Below are 22,458 nucleotides of genomic sequence, written 5' to 3'. Positions count from 1 at the left end.
AGAAGTCTTCTAGAACAAGGGCTGGAAAGGAGCCCAGGTCATGGCAGCAAGGTGACCACTGATGGCTCTGGCCTGCAGCTAAAGAATATGGCCATTGGGCAATCTGGGGCTCTGAGTCAGTGATGCTGGTGTAAGCACATCCTTCTAATTGCTACACAGTCAATACATTCTTGATGATGGCATTGACTTTCCAGGCACAGTCCTGCTTGAGCCTGGGGAACCTCACAACCATTATGCTGGGCTCCCTGCTGATACCACACTGGCCAATCATACTGTCCTAGAGCCCCTGAAAGCACACTGACCAAACTTCCAAATATAGTCTGGGGGAATATAGTCTGAGGATCAGTCCAGGTTTTGGAATTTGAATTCTCAGCATTCACTGATATATGGTATCTATGTGAAAATACAGTTTTCTGCACTCTGTAAAAATGCATGTAAAGTGTATACCACCCAGTGATGGCATATGCTATATACATTATATGCTATGTACCTATATACATTAAGCTTTATCCAGTATTCGTTTCCAGCCTTTCCCCTCAAAACTACAGCTGCAAAGACACTGAATCATTCCTAAGAGCAGGTGTTAACTTCCTCTATCCTGCCTAGCATAAAACAGTTATTTTCTACTTTTGTGTGTGGTGTGCATGGGTGTATGCTGTTTGTGGTTACAGCAGTGTATGCATACTCAGGCTGTAAGTTGATGGCGGAATCATGCTCTTCATTCAGCCTTCTATATTGAGAGAGGGTCTCTCAATCAAATCCAGAGGTCAGCAACCTGGTTAGTCTCACTAGCTGCCTTGCTCAAGGGGTCCTCTACTCAGCCTTCTGAATCTAGAATCATGGATAATGAACTACTCCACCTGGCATTTATGTGGGTTTCTGGAGATCTGAACACTAGTCTTCACGATTGGCTCAGCAAATGCTTTAACCACTAAGCAATCCTCCGACACCAAAACAATTTTATTTTTTAAAAGGTGTATTTCTTTGAGGAAAACTTAACAAAACAAAAATCCCCATTAATTTAGAGTGAATATATGTGCTATATTTTAATTTCCTATTTTCTCTCAGCTTGTTTCTCTAGACCTAAATTTTAATGTGGCCTCAATAGCTCAATGAAGACTGGAATGTGGTCAAAAAATCAGGACAAAGATCGCTGGTTTGACTAGTTTGGAAGCAGTTTTAATGGAGATGAAAATGTTTATCAACGAAACACAGGTACCCCAAAATACAAATCAAAATATCATCTTCAGCTGCATAGCAAATATGATTTAAGAATTTAACATCATTTGATCACGAGCGTAAATATAAGTTCACCATAAATAAATGTAAATTCATTATACAAAAATCCCCAACAACTCTTAATACAAATATGGTACACATTTGACAGTTTCTGAAACAGAATTCTTTTTAAAACATTTTAAAATCTAAGCTTTTTTCTTGATTTTTAAATACATTAAAAAAAAATCAAAAAGGTGGGGAAGGGGACAAGGGCCACTAGAGAGGAAACATTAAAGTTGTCCTGTATCCATAGACAAGTGCTGAGGAAAAGAGAGCTTGGCCCTCAGTTATTGGGATCAAATCTTGAGGCTGCAACTCTTCCCAGAGAGTCCACTTTTGGGGTCACAAGTGCAGGGTGGGAGGGATGAGCTAGCTGCCAGAATGGCAAACTTGGGAAAGGAATGGCCCAAGTCTCTACAGAGCAGTGATGGAGGACTTAGAATGAACTGAGTCAAGTACTACTCCCAGCCAGGACTAGAGATTTGGAAGATGGACTCTGCCTTTAGGATGTATCTACGGTCATCAAAGGAGACAAGAGATCAGACTAGGAAGTACCAGTGCCAGATAGGAGGGTTGACCAGCTTCCATTTCAAACCATGCCCCTAAACTACAATCTAGTTCTTGTTTAGAGAGACCTCAGAGTCTAGAGTTAGAGTTTTCCTATCTATAGCAGATTCTATAGCAGGGGATCTGAATCTGTGATGTGTAGTAGAGTAACTACAGATGCAGATCTTCTGGCTCTATTCCCAGAGATTCAGACTTACTACATCCGAGGCACGTCTAGAAAAGAACACCTAAGCGTATGCCCCTCAAGGGTTCTGATTTATGTGATCTCACTGTGGAGTACATGGCTGTGTCTCTCAAAAGAGCTGGTTATGCACATTTCCACTGTTCTGTGTGGTTAAAAAGTGATGGATGTTAGTCATCTTCCTGGGGGAGGGGCTGGCTACTCCTCTAGAGTACCTATAGTCCATTTCCTATATTTTTGGGGCTAAGGGTTATGGCCTCTCTCTGCCTGTGAGATGACTAGCTCTGTATGGAGACAAGGACATCTCCTACAATGTGGAGATTCTGCAGGGGTGTTTTAGTCTGGAAAATAGAAGTTAATCACACCCCTGTGACAGAATCTCTACCCCAGCACTGAGCATGTGCAAAAGGAAGAGACCAGGAAGTTGGGAGCAAAAGAATAAACTGTTCCCAGAACCTTTCAGCAGCTGACATGATGAAAATTCCAGTTTTCTCAAAGACTTATTTTGTGAGTGTCTTGGGATTGAAAGCATGTTGACAAGCTTTTTCCTCCTTGCCTTCCTGTCTCCAAGATGTTTTAGGTGTCTGTTGAAGTAACCCCTTAATGTTGTCCTTCTTGTGGGATTTTCTTGGATGAGGTCCTATGTTGGGAAACCACTAGTTTGGTCATTGGCTAATGGTATGGTGTCATGCCATGACCAACATGTCCATTACCAATGTGGTCCAGTGCTAAGCATCTGCATGAGGAACAGAGGTGCCTCATCTTCCCACCCTGGGGACAAGGCCTACATCTCTCCTTTGGGATCTGAAGTTTTGACCTGTGCCACTTTCTTCACCTAGTCCCACTCAGTGTGATATGGTTTTGAAAGCATCCCTTCTCTCTAGGACTGTTTGCAAGGAAGCATGTCTGTAAAAGGTCCTGGCTGACATCATCTATTGTCTTGACAGTCAGAACTCTCTTCCTGGTTCACCAAGGGTCAAATCTTGGTGATGGGATCCCTACCATCTAGAGCAGGAAGCAGTATGACTGGGGAACTAGCCAGGGAAGCCACAGAACACAGGCCAGTAAGCTGGGGCACACAGTTGATATCTCTGCTATGGCTACGCTCTTTTCTTTGCAATCCCTAAGACTAGAGCGCTGAATCACATATGGATACTGGGTAGGAGGTTACAATGTTGAGAGGTGGTCTTGGGAAGCAATCACAGATGAGGTGGGGAGCTGCAGGATGGAAACAGTAGCTCTTAGATATAGTTAAGGTTAAAAAGAGGAAAACACACACTGCCTTGTGTTTTTGTTGTTTTTCATTTACACTATGGAAACCCCACCATGGAGATACCATGGGAGAACATGCAGGAGCCCAGCCCTTGGGAGTATGCAGACGTGTTGGGGAGACTTTTTCCTTCTGGGCTGGTTCCACCACTGTCAGCTGGACCTGCTGCAGGTTGACCACTGTGCTCCCTCTCCTGCTTCCCCTCCTCCATGTTGAAGGGTATGCAGGACTTCCTGCTTAGCAGGTGGTGGCCAGTGACTGGTGGATTGGGGGCTGGAAGCAGCGGACATGCTCGACTGTGGAGCTGTCTGTCTCCACGGACTTCATGTACTTGTTCAGGATGGCGAAAACCTCATTGTTCAAGATCTGGTACTTCCTGATGCGGTCAGCCATCTTCTTCAGGGGCTGTAGAAGGATGAGGATGCTTAGATTAGGACAGGAGGAAAGGGAGAGGTGCAGAGGGGGCTGGATGGAATCCAGGTGCCCAAATAAAATGCTAAAGGTTACTGATAACCTTTGCCAAGTTTGAAAGCTTACAACAGAGCTACCATAATCAAAACAGTGCAGTGCCATCATGAAGGCCAGTGAAACAGAACTGTAAGGCTAGAAACAAACCCTTGTGTGCCGAATCAAACGACTCTGAAAAGGATAAGACCATCTGAAGTGTGGGTGTGTCAGGGGCAACCTTCTAACAAATGCTGGGAAAATTGGATACCAACATGCAAGAGAATGCTGAACCATGATTTCTATACTGTATACAAGAATAAGTTGGAAATGGATGAAAGACCTTTGTATGGATTAAACTATGACATTCTTAGAGGAAAGCACAGGAGTAAATCTTCATGATGTTGGATTTGGCAGCCAGTGCAGAGTGAAATGAAGACTTCAGAGCATTAGTCATTCATGCAATGAAAGGATTTGAAAAACAGGTAAGAAGTTGTTGTTCTGAATATATAAAGTGCTTTGACCTAGGGTCAGTAAAATGGCTCAATGCATAAAAGCACTTGCCAAGCCCGAGGATCTCAGTTCAATTCCCACACGCTACATGTTGGGAGGTGAGAACTGACTCCAGTAAGTCGGCCTCAGACCTCCACACATGGCACTGTGGCAGGTATGTTTCTCCAAACATACATGAATGTACACAAAGGAAATACAAATGTGAGAAAATTTAAGCAGCAATTAAAAATTAGAGAAAAGACTTAAAGACATTTCTCTACAGCAGATACACAAAGCCCAATAATCTATGGAAAATTGGATTCTTGAGTGTTATTGGTGCACTGTAAAATGCATCCAATAGGGAAAACGGTATAGCCATTCCTAAAGAAATTAAAAATAATTACTAGATGGCCCAGCACATAGACTTCTGAGTGGATATTCCAAAGAGAAAGGAGAGATTCGGGTGCCTAAGTTCACGATTTATTATTATTCCTAACTGCTAATGGTTCAAGGCAAGGGTCCATCAGTGGATTGTGTTTTGCATAAGATGAAATGGTAGTTAACCATAAAAGCATGGGACTGTGACATACTGTAACAAGATAAGCCAGTCACAAAGGACAGATACTGTGTCACTCCCCTTATATAAGGTACGAAGAGTCCAGAGATTCATGGACACAGAGAGAAAAATGGTAGTTGCCAGTTATTTAAATGGACACAGAGCTTCAGCAGGAGAAAGTGAAAATGCCTGGGGTATGATGATGTTGGCTTCAAGACACTGTGAGGGTATTTAAAGTAACACTGAACTGTATAGAAGGAAATGGTTAGTTACAATGACGGCCACTCTTAAAATCCTTTGTGTGTGTGTGTGTGTGGGGGGGTCCTACTTCCTTCTCTCGTCTGGCCCCTGGCCATCTCCTTTGTGCCAGACACTTGGATGAGTGGTTCTGGGCTGTGTGGTAGCTGCTTCCCATGTTTTGAATCCACCCAGGCCACGCATCTCATGTGCTGCCAGCCATCCTACATCTAGCCCAAGTCCCAACTCCTGCGAAGACTTCTGACCTTATCTCTACCACTACTGTCTAGTTTAAGGGCTCTGTTTTCCCACAGCACCCATCCTCTCCCAGTGTCTGGCATGACTCAAGTGTCCAGTGTGCTATGGAAATGATGGCTAGGTTCAGCAGGGTCTGCTGAGACGGGGGGAGAGACATTTGAGACCAGGAGTCCAGGCTTGCTTTCAGGGTGACCCACTCTATCTTGGCATGTTACGTGCAGGTCCCCAACTTCTGAATGTCTGAAGACGGCCTGTTGCCAGGCCCGGCTTCCCAGGGCAGCCACATCTGCTTACCACGTTCTTAATGATTTCGTCCTTCCCGTCCTGCCTTTGCACCTTCAGCAGATGGTAACAGAAGTCAAACAGGTCAAAGCGCCGCTGCTGGCCCAGCAAGACAATGATGGAGCAGCCAGCCCAGTTCAGGCCGTCACCGAAGCACTGCCTGGAGGAAGGGGAAGGATAAGGTAAGAAGCCGAGAAGAAAGGTTCTCTCCAAAGCCAGCAGTACAGCTGCTGAGCGGGCCTGCCCTTGGGTTAAGACCTTTCCTTTGCAAAGTAGGTACAAGGAAGCCATGAGAGTGGGTTTCTTGTTCTTACAGGGACTTTGGTTATATTCTGAGTTCTTTTAACCATAGGGGGTGGTGAGCCCCAAGGAAACAATAAATAGTTTAGACAAAAACATGACTACACACACACACACACACACACACACACACACACACAAACACACACACACTCTCACACACACACTCACACATGGGGAGGCCAGAGGCTGATGTCAGGTATCCTCTTCAATTCCTCTCCACCTTGATTTCTCAGTCTCTTCCTAAATTTGGCTTGCCAATGCAGTGTGAGAGTAGCTGGGTGATGAGCTTGCAGGCATCCTGTCTCAGCCTCTGTAATGTCAGGATTACAGGCCTGTGATGCCTCACTTGGCTTTTCTGAAATGTGTAGTTTTAATCCTGGGCATGGATTGCACACATGAGTGCAGGTTCTCATAGGAGGCAGAGGCCAGTGGCAATTGGTCCTCCTAGGGCTAGACTTGTAGGCAACTGTGAGCCATCTAACATGGATGCTGGGCTTTGAACTCTAGTCATCTGCCAATAGCAGTACTCTTAACCACTGCGCCATCTCTCCAGCTCCTCTCCTGGTTTTTAAATGTGGCTTCTGGAGGGCAGAACTCAGGTCCTTAAGGCTTGCCTGGAGCCATCTCCTCAATTCTAACCAGCCTTTGAGACTTACATGCAGGCTACAGGAATAAGATACGACTCATACAGGAGGCCAAGAGAGTCCCCGGGCTCTCATAAAGCCCTATTGTGGGCGTCAACTCCCAAGAGACGTCTGGATGGCTGTAGGGCCACCCTTATGTCATTTCTTCTGTTCAGAAATTAGCAGCCCAGCCTATTCTAGATGGGTCGCTGCTTCTCTGTCACAGGGTTGGAAGGACATAACCCCCACAGCTTGCTGGCCTTTCTAGTCCCATTCCAGCACTACTCCCTCCTGAAACCCTGATCGGTCCCGTTGCCCCACCCCCTTCCTTAACTGCATTGGTTCGCAAAGGGCCAGCTGGCCACCTCTGCCACAACCCCCACAGCACGAGGCTAGATAGGTAAAGGAAGAAGGGGGCTCTCCTCCTGTTTTCCCTGACAGGACTGGGCGATCCAAAGGCTCCTCTTGTTCTGAGGGTGGGTGGGTAAAGGGGGATGGTGAGGTTCCTCAGGCTGACATTCATGGGGCTTTCTCACCTTTCACTCTTGAACCCCAATTCTGCTGAGTCATTGCTCTGTCTCCTGGACTTCTCATTCCCCTTCACAGACCCCATCCCAGACATGGCTACAGGATCAGCTCTAGTCTGAGAATTCTGGTCTGACACCTCACCCAGCTCCGTTCTCTGGTGTCTGCATCCTGCCCCACATGACAACTTGACATATGTGCTTCCAATTCTGTTTGTCCCTTTTAACCTCTGGAGGCCAAGAACAGCCTGCTTCTGCCTGGTCGAGCATGGACACAGTGACCAGTATGCTTATTCTTACTGTTCATGCCACTCAGTCCCCGTTCTCCTTTCTGGCTAGCCCCAGGCACCCCCAGGGATGAGAGAAGTAGAGGGCATGTAGCCGGTGTGTGTGTGGGGAGTTGGGGTGGGTGTACTCACTCAGCTGTGAACTCGTTGGTCCCCACAGGGATGCAATAGACAAACTGCATGGCACTCCACAGCCGGTGGAATTCAACACACTCGTCCACGTGCATGACACCATTGGTGGGCGGCGGACCCCTCCAGATGGGGTCCTGCAGGTAGCTCCGAATTCGGGTCAGGATGACTTCAAACATGGACAGGCCGCAGCATAGCCTCTCCTTGGTCAGCAGGTCACCCTCCCGAGCGATGGCGATTTGCTGGGATGGGAAGTGTATGTAAACATTGCAGCCACATCTGAGATCACATCTGCCCCACCTCCACTCGAGAGTCCTAGAATCCCATTGCTAACCACATCTAGAACTTGTTTACTAGGACTGGTACCCTGCCCTGAGCAGGGCACTGAGCGTAAGAACTAGAGTACCTGGAAGCTTTATAGAAACTGTCACTCATGGCAAGTAAAATCCAGGCACCCCCAGTAGAAGACTGGTTTTTAAAAAATGGTTTTTAAAAATGATCTGACCCCATACTGGTTTTAAAGGCTGGTTGGGACTGAGGCGATAGCTCAATGCAAGTATAAGAACTGAAATTCTGTCCTCTAGAACCCATGATAAGAAGCCAGGCATGATGCATGTGCCTGTCATCAAGGCACTGGAGAGGCCAATATGGCTAATTGGGTACACACAAGTCAGAAGTAGTCCTGCTTACAATGTAGCACTGCTAGAGTGTGCATTTACAATGTAGCACTGCTAGAGTGTGCATTTACAATGTAGCACTGCTAGAGTGTGCATTTACAATGTAGCACTGCTAGAGTGTGCATTTACAATGTAGCACTGCTAGAGTGTGCATTTACAATGTAGCACTGCTAGAGTGTGCATTTACAATGTAGCACTGCTAGAGTGTGCATTTACAATGTAGCACTGCTAGAGTGTGCATTTACAATGTAGCACTGCTAGAGTGTGCATTTACAATGTAGCACTGCTAGAGTGTGCATTTACAATGTAGCACTGCTAGAGTGTGCATTTACAATGTAGCACTGCTAGAGTGTGCATTTACAATGTAGCACTGCTAGAGTGTGCATTTACAATGTAGCACTGCTAGAGTGTGCATTTACAATGTAGCACTGCTAGAGTGTGCATTTACAATGTAGCACTGCTAGAGTGTGCATTTACAATGTAGCGCTGCTAGAGTGTGCATTTACAATGTAGCGCTGCTAGAGTGTGCATTTACAATGTAGCGCTGCTAGAGTGTGCATTTACAATGTAGCGCTGCTAGAGTGTGCATTTACAATGTAGCGCTGCTAGAGTGTGCATTTACAATGTAGCGCTGCTAGAGTGTGCATTTACAATGTAGCGCTGCTAGAGTGTGCATTTACAATGTAGCGCTGCTAGAGTGTGCATTTACAATGTAGCGCTGCTAGAGTGTGCATTTACAATGTAGCGCTGCTAGAGTGTGCATTTACAATGTAGCGCTGCTAGAGTGTGCATTTACAATGTAGCGCTGCTAGAGTGTGCATTTACAATGTAGCGCTGCTAGAGTGTGCATTTACAATGTAGCGCTGCTAGAGTGTGCATTTACAATGTAGCGCTGCTAGAGTGTGCATTTACAATGTAGCGCTGCTAGAGTGTGCATTTACAATGTAGCGCTGCTAGAGTGTGCATTTACAATGTAGCGCTGCTAGAGTGTGCATTTACAATGTAGCGCTGCTAGAGTGTGCATTTACAATGTAGCACTGCTAGTGTGTGTGGCACACTAGGCTCCTGATGAGTAGCCACTGTTCAATTCTACAGATCTATTATTATTTCTAGTTCACAGATGAGGAAAACTGAGGCTTAAAAGGTGCAGCCAAGGAAAGGTACAAAGCTTAGATTCTGCTCAATGTAGCTTAGATCGATACGTTAAATTATGACATGAATTAAGCAAGTTGCAGAAAATGAATAGCATTTGCTATAATCCTACCAAACACCAACACAACTCCACAAATGAATAAAGCATGCATGAGGTGTGTGTGTGCATGCAGAAGACATTTCAGAAGGAGTCAAGTTAGTCATGGGTGCAGATGGGCTGGGAGAAATGGGTGAGCTTTTTATATTAGTTTTGTACAGTGGAATGTACTAGAAGCATATGTTACTGCTTTAAAATTTGCCACTGACTTCACAGAGTTATTTTCTCTTGTTAGAAACCTTTCTTTAACAATGGTGAATGGTCTCTATTAGTAATTCAAACAGTCTTCTCATCTGGTCCTGGCTACTGCACATCGAGTAATCAGACAGGCACACAGGCACATCAAACACATGGCCGCCCTGTGTGCTCTGAGTGAAAACATCTAAGAGCAAAGGTGCTGAAAGCCATCTGCAAAGCACATATTAAAATCTAAGGTCAAACTCAGGTCTTCTCGTCTGGGAACAAAGCTAAAGAAAGCTAGCTTCTAAGACAGCCAGATTCGTAGGACACACATGGGATCAGCTCCCAGTGGGAAGAAGGGTTGGGGGAGGAGGGCATTATTATGTAGGGGGCTGGGAGGTACCACCTGACCTTTCCCTCAATGTTCTCTTCCTTGGAGACCTTTCCCCTTGGGGCAGCTGCTAAGTAAACCCAGGGAAGAAAATATATCAGGGAGTATAGCCTGTGATGAACATGGGCCATGCATATTGTTGTCATGACAACTACAAAGTGAAAAGGCCTTGGAAGAAAGTGAGTTGGAGAAGAGCTGGTGGATATGTGCTTGAAACACAAAGGGGAGAGGGTGCCCTGATTCATGGTGAATCAACTTGATTCCACAGCTAGCTAGAAAGGGTATTCCAAGATATAAACCTGGCACTTGGATTCTGTTCTCAGCTCACCACATTCGAGGAACACCTGTCTGATACCCTGGAGATGCTCAGTGAACTAAGGACCCATGTATGTTCTCATCAGCCGATTGAGAGACTTCTGGTATTCCAATTAACCCATTGTCTGTCGTGGGTGGGTGGGTAGAAACACTGGCAAATGGCTTTGTAAAACCTGTGGTTTGACTTTGAGCTCCCCATCCACCACAGCCAATGAAAGAGGCCTTGTCCCCTTTCTCTGAAGTTTTCACCCTTCTGTTTCTTTCTGTGAGCCATAAAAGTAAAATGCATTCACTGGGCAAAATGTTGGGGGAAATTCAAATAACATATAAGGTATTATTCCACTTATCCCGTCACTCAGAGATGAGCTTTTTTAAAATACAGATATATGAATGTTGTTTGCAGTTATGAATATGTATACAGGCATGAATATAACAGATTATTATACTACATTTTCATTTAGCACATTCTAATTTAAAAACTCATTTCCATAATACATCCAGCGCCGTGATTTTTAGATGGCTATCTAAAAACAGCCTCTGATAAATGTACTCAGTCCTCTACCCTTGCTGGTTATTTTAAGTTATTCACAAATCTTCAGTGTTGGGGACAATCCTAAAGCAATTGCCCACATACAGGACATGCGGTGAGCATTGTCTTCTGTCATGTTGTTGGGTGAATCCTGCTATTAGAGGGGGTCAGAGGATGTAATTACTTTAAAAGGCTTTTGCTACAAGATATTGAGCCTCAAGAAAGCCGCCCCATAACTTCCCAGGTGAAGCCCATTCCTGTACTCCCTCCAGACCAGCCAATATGCTCTAAAGAAAAAGGCCATTCCAAAATGGAGAGATGAAATCTACCTTGACCTTGGAGTATGCACTTCAGATGGCTGGTGATGTTGACCTTTTTCTATGTTTGGTGGCAAATTTATTTTTTAAATGTGAGTGTTTGCATTTGCCCTTTGGTAATCATTTTGTGGGTGTGTTATGTGTGTGTAGGTCAGAGGTCAATTTTGGGTGCCCCTTCTGTTAATTTTTTTTTCAAGACAGGGTTTCTCTGTGTAGCCCTGGCTATCCTGGGTCTGGCTCTATTGACCAGGCCGGCCTTGAACTCAGAGATCTGTTTGCATCTGCCTCCCAAGTGCTGGTATTGCACCACCACCTGGCTGTAGATTTCGGTATCTTCATCTGATGTCTTTGCTTATTTTTTGAGTCATTGAACCAGAAGCTCAAGTATTGACTAGACTGGCTGCCAGCAAGCCCCTGAGATCTGCCTGTCCCCTCCTGTTGCTGGGGTGAGAGATGTATCATCTCCTGTGGATTGTATGTGGGTATTGGGGAGTTGAACACAGGTCTTCATGTTTGCATGGAAAGCACTTCACCCAGTGAATGATCATTCTACTCTCATTTCCTTTTTACTTTGGGGGGAAAAAGCCATCTAGTGCTTGATGCAAATATGGCTTGTTCGCATCTATGGAGGATGGTGCTTAAAAAAGCTCTTACGAGCATGGCTTCTCAATATTCTTTGCATTGGCCCTTTGCATCTTTTGGAATTCTGATTTATTCTTTAACAGTCAAGAAATGCAGACCCTACCACATTGTGTGCACTTGAGTGTGTGTGTGTGTGTGTGTGTGTGTGTAAATTTGCTAACTTTTCTGCATATATCAATAAGGTCAGGCTTTCCTGCTGTTTCCTCTGTACATTCAAAAGTGCAGGCAAACTCAGAACAGATGAACAACTACAATGAGACTCTTGGGAAGAAAACAAAGCGCATACAGATTTTTACCGAGTGGAATATCTGTAAAGATACCTTCCTTCCCTGATGAGTGTCTGGACCCTTTGTCAACCTGGAGATTATCTTCCCAGCTGTCAGTGGCAGAACACATTCTACAAGATACTGATTTTTAAAAATGTAGCCAGCTAAGGAGGGGAAACAGCTATCATCCCATTTCACAGATAGGGGAAAACAAAGATGGGGAAATGTTTCATGTGACATTGTGTGACACTTCAGGCTAGAGCTAGGACAATGGTGCTTGGCTGAAAACCAGGTCACTTCAGTCTGTTCAGGAACAAATGCAAACGTAACTCTGCTCAGACTTTCATGGTTTAAATTTTCCATGATTGTTATCTGTCACTGACCAAGATACCACACCAAATTTGGCAGAGAAAACCTCGTGGCTGCTTCAGCGTTCACACTTGTTGGCATTTCTTTGGCTTATGGGCTGATGAAGTTGTATTATGTATGTATGGATGTATGCATGCATTCAGTATGTGTGCACACATGTTTGGCATATGTATAGAAAAGAAGACCACTTGTATGAGTCATTCATTCATTCCTTCCCTCATATGGGTCCTAGGATCAAACTCAGCCTGGCAAGCTTGGTAGCAAGTGCCTTTACCCACTGAGCTATCTCACCGCCCTCAAGTTTTACTCTGTAATTTCGTTTTCCTTTTCGCATATTACCTACATACATGTATCTTGACCCTACCCTACAATCTTCTCCATCCTCCTTTCCCAGTCCCTAGTAACCCCTGATTCTACTTTCAGGTTGATCTGACTATAGTGGTAGAAGTAGACAACTTACCAAACTGGCACGACCTCTCACTAGGCTCTTGTTTGTCAAATACTCAACACCGGGTAAACTGATATTTCTATCAGTCCAGAGGAAAGGTGTTCACCAAATGCACAGCCATGGGTGGAAACACATGCCAAGCACTCCCCCTCCCCCCAGAAGCTGGATTCTTACAGGATGACACCCTGAGAGCAGCAGACATGCTGGCATGCCACTGGCTCGGGAGATTTCTCCCTAAAAGGAAATCGTTTTAGAGGATTTCCTCTGTGCAACTTCTGCTGCCAAAAAAAAAAAAAAAAAAAAAAAAAAAAAAAAGTAGGAAGACTCTCTTTAGTGTCTTGAGTTCTCTGCTGTGAGCCAAAGGCTCAAACTCCTATGGCTGGACACTACTTCCAGTGGGAGCCTGACACCTGTGCAGTTAGGGCTTGTCATTGTGGGGAATGGCTACCTCTTGCCCCCTGCTGAGAGTATGGGTTCTTCTGGCCATGGTGATATCCCCAGAAGGGAGCATGAGTCCAAGGGTGGCTTTAAACCCAGAACCACTATGGTGGCCAGTGTGGTCAGAACACAAAGCAGATGGGTCATTCCTAGGGTGTCCTGTGCTACCTCACCCCTGCTCACCTCCAAATGGAGGCTCACTTACATCAACTTGAAACAGAAACAACATTTTGGTGCCTTCCCCTATTTGTCTTTTGTTCTGCCTCCCTCCAGAGTCTGTGAGTGCTCCAAGGGCAAGTGTCCTCCCTTACCTAATTTAGTGTCCACAGTAACTGGTGCAGTTTTTCAAAAGTTTAACTTTCACAGATTCAACATGAGCCCAGGCAACTTTGAAGATCTTAGAACGTTACAGATAAAACTCAAATTGCCTTTGATTCTTTGTCTTCCCACATAGTCCCTATCTCTACCTGTCTTCAGAGTTCACCATGGTGAACTGGTGTGCTGGATAACTTTATGTCAACTTAACCTGAAGCTATCAGAGAGGTAGGAATCTCAATTGAGAAAATGCCTGCACAAGAGCAATTTCTTCATTAGTGATTGATGGGGGAGGGCCCAGTCCGTTGTGGGTGGTATCATCCCTGGGCTGGTGGTTCTGAGTTCTCTAAGAAATCAGGTTGAGCAAGCCATGAGGAACAAGCCAGTAAGCAGCACCTCTCCATGGCCTCTGCATCAGCTCCTGCCTCCAGGTTCCTGCCTTGACTTCCTTTAATGATGAACAAGTATATGGAAGTGTAAGCCAAATAACCCTCTCTTCTCAAAATTAGATTTGAAACATTTCAGAAGTTTACAGAGGATATTTTACTTACGTGCATTTGGTATGTAAATGTTCTTAAAAACCCTATGTGAAATGTAACTTGAATTTAAGATCTGGTCTCATTGAGTGATGCACATAGATTTAATTTTCCTTTTTCATTATGCATTTAACAATGCTGTAATTTTTCTTTTTCATTATGCATTTAACAATGCTGTATCTACTAGTATAGAGTGCTTACACAAAATGCCACATTCTACTGAGCTAGGACTTCAGCCAACAAGACACATTACCACACCTTCTCCAGAGAAAAACACCTAGGTGTGAAGTGTGGACTCTGAATGGAGTTTGAGTTTTGATAGATGGTGTTGCAGAATTCTTGGTACCTGGCAGGGCTGTGATAGGTACTATTTTAAGTAGACTTCTTCTTTCTTAGCACAACTCCTGACACTGGGAGAAGAAAGAACTCAAGCCTGGGAGGAAACCAACCTCATCCCAGCCTGCTCCAGTTTTAATGGTATTGGATATACTCTTCCCTTCTGTGTCTTAGTTTCCCTATCTGTAAAATGGGGAGGTTGAGCCCCAAATGCTCCATCCTTGGGACCCTTTGGGCCGGTAATACAGGGTTTGTACCTGAGGAGTTCCCAGCCGTTCTATCAGGGGGACCAGGTGAAGTGGGGCATACTTGGCTTCCAGGCGCTTCATTCGGACTTCCAGGCGCTCTCCCTCTGCAAAAGAGGTAAAGGAACAGAAAGTATGTGACCATGGGTGGAAGATGTCTCAGAGGACCTGGTGCTGTCATTGTGTCCCCCAAACCAGGATAGAGTGTGCAGAACTTCTCCTTGGTTCTGGAGACTGTGATGAGAATTCATTATGAGAGATTATCCCTCCGTGAGCTTGGGTCAATAACAGAAGCATCTGTCTAGTGCAATGGTGGGTGCCCTGTCACTCAAGCAGTCTGAACCTAGGCTAGATTGAGTGACATAGTAAGGCTACCTTTGAAGGAGCAAGGCCTGGAGTGCCATTTCCAATCCCTTAATGATTCCACAGGCATCCAAAACATTAAACTCCTTCCTGGATGACTGCAGTCTGAGTTGAATGGGATTAGGACACGAGCACAGAGATGGGGAAGTGAGGACTTGAGTTCAAATCTCCAGAACCAGATGAAAGCTGACGACGAGGAAGCATGCACCTATAATCCCAGCACTCTCCCAGCAAAGATGGGAGGTAGAGGCAGGAGGCTTCCTAGAAGTCTGCAGGCCAACTAGCCTGGCACACACACTGGCAAACAAGATGACACCCGAGACGGTCCTGACTTCCACAGGCACCCTACGGTACACGCTGTCAATACTTACACCAGTATTTGTTTAAAAGGTGAGTATTATCAAATGCAAGGGGGCTGTCACTGCTGGTGGCGGTTTCTCACCTTTGATATAGACTCTGGGCAGGATGTTTTGGAAGGGTGCAGCATGCAGCAGATCACAGACTTCCTCCTGAGACTGCAGAGATGGGGGGAGAGGAAGAGAACAATTTTCAGTTTAAATTAGAAGAATTTCATTTCAAAAATCTGTTGGCTCTAGTGCTTGAGTTCTCCTTACTGTGTAACCTTGGTAACTTAGTGGCTTCACAGAGTCTATCCTCAATGAAGATGGGATCAGAGTGTGAGGACCCACAGAATCCATAACCTATAGCCCAGTCCCAGCTCATGAGAGAACTTACATGTCTTTACCATCATCTCATAAGGACTTTGTGTAGAGTTAAGGTGAATAGAAAGAGGGACCAGACAAAGCTGAGGGCTGCCAGACTCCATTTGGTTGGGGATGAGTTCTGTGGTATTAAGGAAGACAGCTAGGACACAGTAGGGTTGGTAAAATGCTTGACCAGAGTTTAATGCCTGCACACATGTAAAAAGCCAACTGTGGTAGTCTGTGCATATGATCCCAGCCATGGTGAGGTAGAAATAGGCAGATCCCTGGGACTCACTGGCCAGCTAGTCTACTCCACAGTGAGCTACCTTGTCCCCAAAATAAGGCGAACTGCTCTTGAGGAGTGACATCTGAGGTTGACCACTAATATGCATGTGTGTGCATGCACACATACAAGAGATACTTGGGTCAACCCTGCCATCTGTTAATCCAAAATGACTCTGGACAAAGGTCTGTGTCTGGATTAGTGTTTTTTTTTTTTTTCTGGTCACATTAGCCACCAACCAATGGGAGAAAAGCAACCAAGGTGACAGGTTTTGATGGGGGACAAGTAAGACACAAAAGCACACTTACAAATAAAAGGAAGACTATACCACAGTGATGGGAGGGCAAAGCTGGAAGACATGGCCAACAGCCTTAATGATCAGCTCTGACCGCTGACTTTAGGACAACACGGGAGAGTGGCTAGAAAGAGTCCCTCTACTGTGTGTCTCCCTCTTCTTTCAATTGTGGGCCCCACATAAGATGAGATCCAGGATGCATTCAAACATTAACTCTATTGAATTCTTCAATAGAAGAATCAGGAAACTCAAGACTGTAGGTGCTCCACCCCAGGTATGGATGGAGCACTCCCACTGGACATCTGAAGAGCAGCAGTGAGAGGAAAATGCTGAAATACCTTCCTGAAAACTGTAGTTCAGTTCACATCCCTTCCATGGCCGCCTCCTGCATCCCTGCAGGTGATACTTGTGAGCATCCCTTGAATGTTTTTTCTCTCTGCTCACTTGTTTATCTCGCCTGCTCCCATCACTTGATAATACCCAGTACCTATGCTTCCATCCAGACTTAGACACTCAACCCCTTGCTGGAATCCTCACTGTCTTCACCCCTAAGGCTGACCATCTCCCCTCATCCCCCTGCCTGGCTTGTTCACCTTGCCTGCCTTAACTTCACCTCTCAAGTGCAGCTGACCTATATCTCTTGACTCTTTCCTCATTGCCCACTAACACTATGACTCCTTCAGGGCCGTGATGAAGTACCTCTATCTTTATCTTAGTCCCAGCATTAATTTATGATTTAAATGCCTTTTATATGATAATTTATCAATAATCACTTCAGTGGGTAAATGTTTGTTACCCCACATGAATTAAATGAAGTCATATGTCTACATGATAGCCATCCAAGCACGAGAAGACCGCCATCCACCCATCCATTCACCCAACAGATATTTGTTAAACACTAGGCACAGTTCTAGGCTATGCAGATGTGACGCTGAACAAGTTAGACTAGATCTTGTTCTCACGCTACTTAGATTATCTGTGTTCCTAAGTCTCTACAGGAATTTCAGATAGTCATCACTCACTCACGAGGGGAACAGAGAAGGAGGCAAGAGTTAATCTGGGTCACTTAAACAAATCCTTAGGAAGGAGTAGACACTGATCAGAGGCTGGACATGGGGTGGGGAGACCAGCCACACAGATTTAGTTAAGAATATTCCAGTGCAAAGGCTAAGTAAACATGGGGTACTAAAGGTGTGTGTGTGTGGGGGGTACATTACGTGGGGTTTAATGGCATGGTTTAAGTACAGATTTTATTCTAAGGGTAGAGAGGAGCTATTGAAGTTCTTGCAAGTACATATCACAATGTCACACAGTCTTGCCTTCTTACAAAAAGTTCCCCTGCCCTTGGGCATGCCTTGTTACCAGAAGGCTGTCCACTGTCTGAACCATCAAGTTCTACTCCATGTGATGAACTGACCTCGGGAGCCACCTGAGAGCTCAGGGGGAGGACAGGAAGGCTCTAAAAGAACAACCAGGAAGCTCAGTTCATTTTACATGGTGAACTTTGACTCTGGGGGAGATGAGACATTTCCTTTTCCCACTTTGAAGTCCCCCTCTCCCCCATATTTGCAAACTAGAGGACAAGGGAATCTTGGATGTGGACATCCTTCCTGCATGTCTTCTACTGTGTAAGTGTGGTTTGCCTGGGCAGGTGAGAAGGCAAGTGGGGAGTAGAGAGCCTTCCCAGAGGAGGAACCAGACAGCCATTTGCATAGTGAGGTGGCCACACACCTTGTGTGGGAGGTACTTGTTCGCTGTTCATTAGCTGAGATCATTGCTACAGATAGAAACAGGCATTGGGCACAGACAAAGGCCTGTGTGAAGGACAGAACAAGCTACCATTGTGGAGCCTGGGCTGATGGCTGACTTCCCGCTCCTCTGATCAGTAAGTCAAAGCATCTCTGAGGAGCCCACCAGGCTATTCCCTACTGGGCAGGGCACTTTCTTGGCCTATGAAGCCCACTCTGCATTGGTTCTGGCTCTGTAGCCACCTGCCCATCATAGAAGCTCTGCTCTCTTCTCCAGCGTGTTCCTGAGCCCACCTCTCTCCTCTGACTCCTCTGCTTAGTCAATGTCCTTCCTTCAGCTCTCAGTTCCAACACCACCCCCTGAAGGACATTTCTGTGAGCTCTTCACCCTGCAAGCCCTACCATGCATGTGCCATTGGCAAATCTCCTTTAAGAATCACTTTGACCTTTCAGAATTTGAGATGTCTGTATTTTATATTCCATGTGACTGATGAATACCTACCTCTCAGTGAAATCCAACTTCCATAAAGTAGAGACAACCTTCCTTTATATATTTTAGTCTATTTATCACTATGTCACCATAGATGAGCACAGTGATGGGAATAGAGTAAGTAATCAATCATCACACAGAATAAAAGCTGGAGGTTCAGGGCCTAGGGACATAGCTTAGGTGATGGAGTGCTTGTCTAGTACCCTAGTGCTTGGGAGGTGGAGGAAGGAGGATTATGAGTTGGAGGTCATCCTTGGCTACATGGCTAGTTTGAGGCCAATCAAGACTACAGGAAACCCTGTTTTAAAGTTGATTTTTTTTTTTTTGTTAAGTTAGATGTGCAGGCATGTGAGACATATTAGAATCCTGCGTTTGGGTCTTTCTATGTAGGCCTGAAGTTTCTCTTAATGATCTAAACTATGAAATATTTCTAACAAATGCTTAATATAGTGGAGTTTTCAGGTATTTTTACAATTTATACCCTCTTTTCCTTGCTTAAAAAAAACCTATAGGTATACTCACTACATTTTCTACATATATTCCTCTGAAAACTAACTTTGGTGGGGAAAAAAAATCTCTGAAGCAATTACTACTTAATTTTAAAATTGATAGCTCCCAGCATCCTGCCCCCAAGAAGGAGATGGATCATAGGCTTCGTCAGGAATGTTGTCTACATAGGTGCAGGGCAAACCGTAATTGATTGTTTTAGGGTCAAATCACTGATGCTAAAGAACATATCACATATCTGTGGTAACACAAGCATGAAGCTGACAGGAGCAAGAGGCAGTGACATTGGGGAGTGTCACACTCCTCAGTCTTAGCGTCTTCTTGGAATAGTCGTAATCCAATCATACTTCTGAAGGAAGCTGTTAGAGGTTGGTACATTCATTACTGTTACAAGGAAGAAGGGGAGAGGAAGCGAGGAGCAACAGCAGTGAGCTAGAACCTCATCTTTCTAACCAGACAGTCCTTAAATACCACACAGTACATTGCTGTTAGGACAGGTCATCTTCTATTAGGTGTTATGGAAAGAACGGGAGAGGCGGAAATGGCTGTGATTTAGGCAGGCCACGTTGGGGACTGGGGTAGGTGGGGAGAGGCTCTCCATCATAAATTTGTTTTGCTTAATTCATCACCACATGTAATTAAGAGCAATTTAAACAAAAAAGATGCAGGCGGGGAGTAAACGGTCCCTAAGGACATTTGCTTAGGACAGGGAGCCTCTAACAGTGCAATCGCCTGGTTCTTCAGGGAAGTTGAGGCAATGGGCACTAACTGAACATTTCCTGAATGCTGACTATATCCAGGGGCTTCCACTATCGTCTCTCAATACCTCTGAGCAGTGGGTCTTACTGTCGCCATCCTGTGGAGTGGAGGGGAGGACACTGAGGCACTTGGTGACACTGGCTTCCTAGCTAGGTCTACAGAGGTGTTAAGCAGTGACCCAGGCCACCACCCATAGTTGTGTGGCAGGCACTCCATACAACCATAGCTCAGACAACTGTGTGCCTCCAACAGAGCCCATGTTAAAACATTCACCAGTCCTCTGTTAAGGGTATGTGGAGGTAATTAACCCATTGTCAATTTGTAGCATGAGTTCTAATAGGTCTCTACCTCAGACCAAATGGGTGATCCTGACTCTAGGAATCCTCAGACTGAATCCTGAGACAGAACAGGGCAATATCCCGTCCTCTTCACACCGCATCCTCCCACTGCTTCAGACTGATTGCTGCTCAAACTGCCCTGGGCTCCTGTCTTCTCCTCCCTTATATTCCTCCCTCTGCTCAGCCACATCCCTTTCCGTGTCCACCTCCTTAGTGTTGTGATTAAAGGTGTGAGCCACCACCGCCTGGCCTCTATGGCTAACTAACATGGCCAGCTTTGTACTGTGATCTTCAGGCAAGCTTTATTTGTTAGATCATAAACAAAACATCACCACATAGATCCATGAGCTAACAGGTCATCTCGAGAGCTTCGTCTCTTGTAGGATCCTAAATCCCTTCACTGCATGATCCTCTCTGTCACCTAACTGCAGGGTCCTGCCAGCAAAAGACAACAGTTAAGACCCCTTTACCGTGGACCTCACATGTTCCAGAACTGTAAGGAGTTTACAAACTACAGGCTTCAGATATACAGAGGGAAGAAGCCAAAGCCAGAAAGACCGGTCCCCACGTACACACACGAAAAGAAAGTACACAAAATTATCAAAGACAGAAAACTTACTTCAAATCTAACCACTTAAGAAACATTTTAACCTCACCCATACCTGGGAGTCAAAGCATTCAGCTTAATGATTTGCTGGGCTTTAGTCATAGCAACTTCCTTTAAATGTACAGAGAACTATTATTTTTTTATACAGTTGAAGGAAGAATGGGGTGGTGTCTCAGTGAGTCAAGGGCTTGCTGGACAAGCATGACTGATCCACAGAACCCACTCGAGGAAGCCAGGAATGGCAGTGTGCCTGTGAGCCCAGCGCTGAGAAGGAGGAGTCAGGAGGCCCCTGGGCTTGCTAGCCAGCCTGCCTAGTTTAGCTGGTGAGTTTTGGGTCAGGGAGGGACAATATTTAGCAACAACAAAAGCATGGGTAGTGCCCAAGGAACAATCTAATTTTGTTCTCTGGCTTCCCCAGGCATGTACATTTGAGTACATGCATGTGTGTGCCCATCGCTCCACCTCCCATACAGAGAATGACAGATTTTTTTGTTTTTTCTTTTAGTTATTTGAGACAGTGTTTCTCTGTGTAGCTTTGGAACCTGTCCTAGAACTCACTCTGTAGACTAGGCTGACCTTGAACTCAGAGATTAGCCTGCCTCTGCCTCCAGAGTGCTGGAATTAAAGGCATGTGCCACCACTGCCTAGATAGAATGACAGGTCTTAGACCACCTTTTAGTCAAATGAGCAGGAAATTAGTGGCATTGTTCTTCACAGAAGTAACCTGTACTCCGAATTTATGTAGACAGCATCATTGCAAGCAACTCACTTTTACAGATCTGCTGATGAGATCCCAAAGTACTGCACCCTTCACGTGGTCAGTTTCTACCTCCCAGATCCCCATTCCTGATGTTCACAAAGTTCTCTAGCCAATCTTAATCACCTCCCCAAAGCCCCACACTCAACTTTGACCTTCTGGGAGCTTCCCAAGCCAGTCCTGTACACACTGCACTGTCTAGGACTCCCACCGAGCCTCAGAATGAACTGTCCAGCCACAGCCCATGCTTCTCGTGCAGAAGCCAAGCACTAACCCCTGCAAGCACCGACCGTCAGAGGGACCACCATGCCCGGGACTGGAATTTCGTCTGTCATGAGAGGTCAGTGAGAAGAATGTAAAGTATGGAAGGGCAATACCATCTAGAGAGAAAACAAGGTTCCACACACTGACCTCGAGGATAGAGGCTGAGCAGAGATGACCTAAGTCCTTCATTCATGCAGTAGTGGGTGCTGGAGAAGGAGCAGAGGGGGAGCCAGACCTGACACATGGTCCTTCTAAGGTCAGTGGCGGACACGAGTGGGTGGGGAATTCTGTAAGTCCTCCACGAGGGCACAGCCATCTGTATATGTCAGTGCGGCCACTGAAGGCCAGGCCATTTCAGATCAGGAGTGAGTCACTAACAGAATTTAGACACTGTGCTACTAAGTTCCTGGAAGAGATGCCAGTGGGTTGTGCTGATACTAACATGATGACAAGCTGGTGGATGTCAAGGACAGTCACATCTGACCCTGCTCCGCATCAGACCTGCAGTGTACCACATGCCATATCTTCACCTGCAGCTACACAGCTAGACTGTGTAGCAGATGGTGGATGGTAAGGAGGGGCACTGGTGGGGAGGTTTTTTTTGTTTTTTGTTTTTTTTTTAAGGCCTTGTGGGTCAGAGGTAAGAGTCTGAATTTCAG

General features: G+C 45.4%; 1 protein-coding gene across 5 annotated transcripts in view; it reads right to left on the bottom strand.

Annotated features, from left to right (window-relative positions):
* Positions 1-1,163: 1,163 nt before the first annotated feature.
* Cyfip2 (cytoplasmic FMR1 interacting protein 2) overlaps positions 1,164-22,458 on the bottom strand; it is a 117,529-nt gene continuing 96,234 nt past the window's right edge. For all 5 annotated transcript variants that reach the window (XM_051180865.1, XM_051180869.1, XM_051180866.1 and 2 more), the window contains 5 exons: positions 15,490-15,562; positions 14,697-14,791; positions 7,435-7,673; positions 5,578-5,725; positions 1,164-3,701 (listed from right to left, as the gene is read on the bottom strand). In XM_051180865.1, the coding sequence (XP_051036822.1) occupies positions 3,534-3,701; positions 5,578-5,725; positions 7,435-7,673; positions 14,697-14,791; positions 15,490-15,562 (723 nt within the window). In that variant the 3' untranslated portion in view covers positions 1,164-3,533. The remainder of the gene's footprint in view (positions 3,702-5,577; positions 5,726-7,434; positions 7,674-14,696; positions 14,792-15,489; positions 15,563-22,458) is intronic.

This window comes from Phodopus roborovskii, unplaced genomic scaffold (assembly GCF_943737965.1).
Source record: "Phodopus roborovskii unplaced genomic scaffold, PHOROB, whole genome shotgun sequence".
NCBI lineage: Eukaryota > Metazoa > Chordata > Mammalia > Rodentia > Cricetidae > Phodopus > Phodopus roborovskii.
Note: the sequence above shows the minus strand (reverse complement) of the source record. Positions and strands in the feature narration are given on the sequence as shown.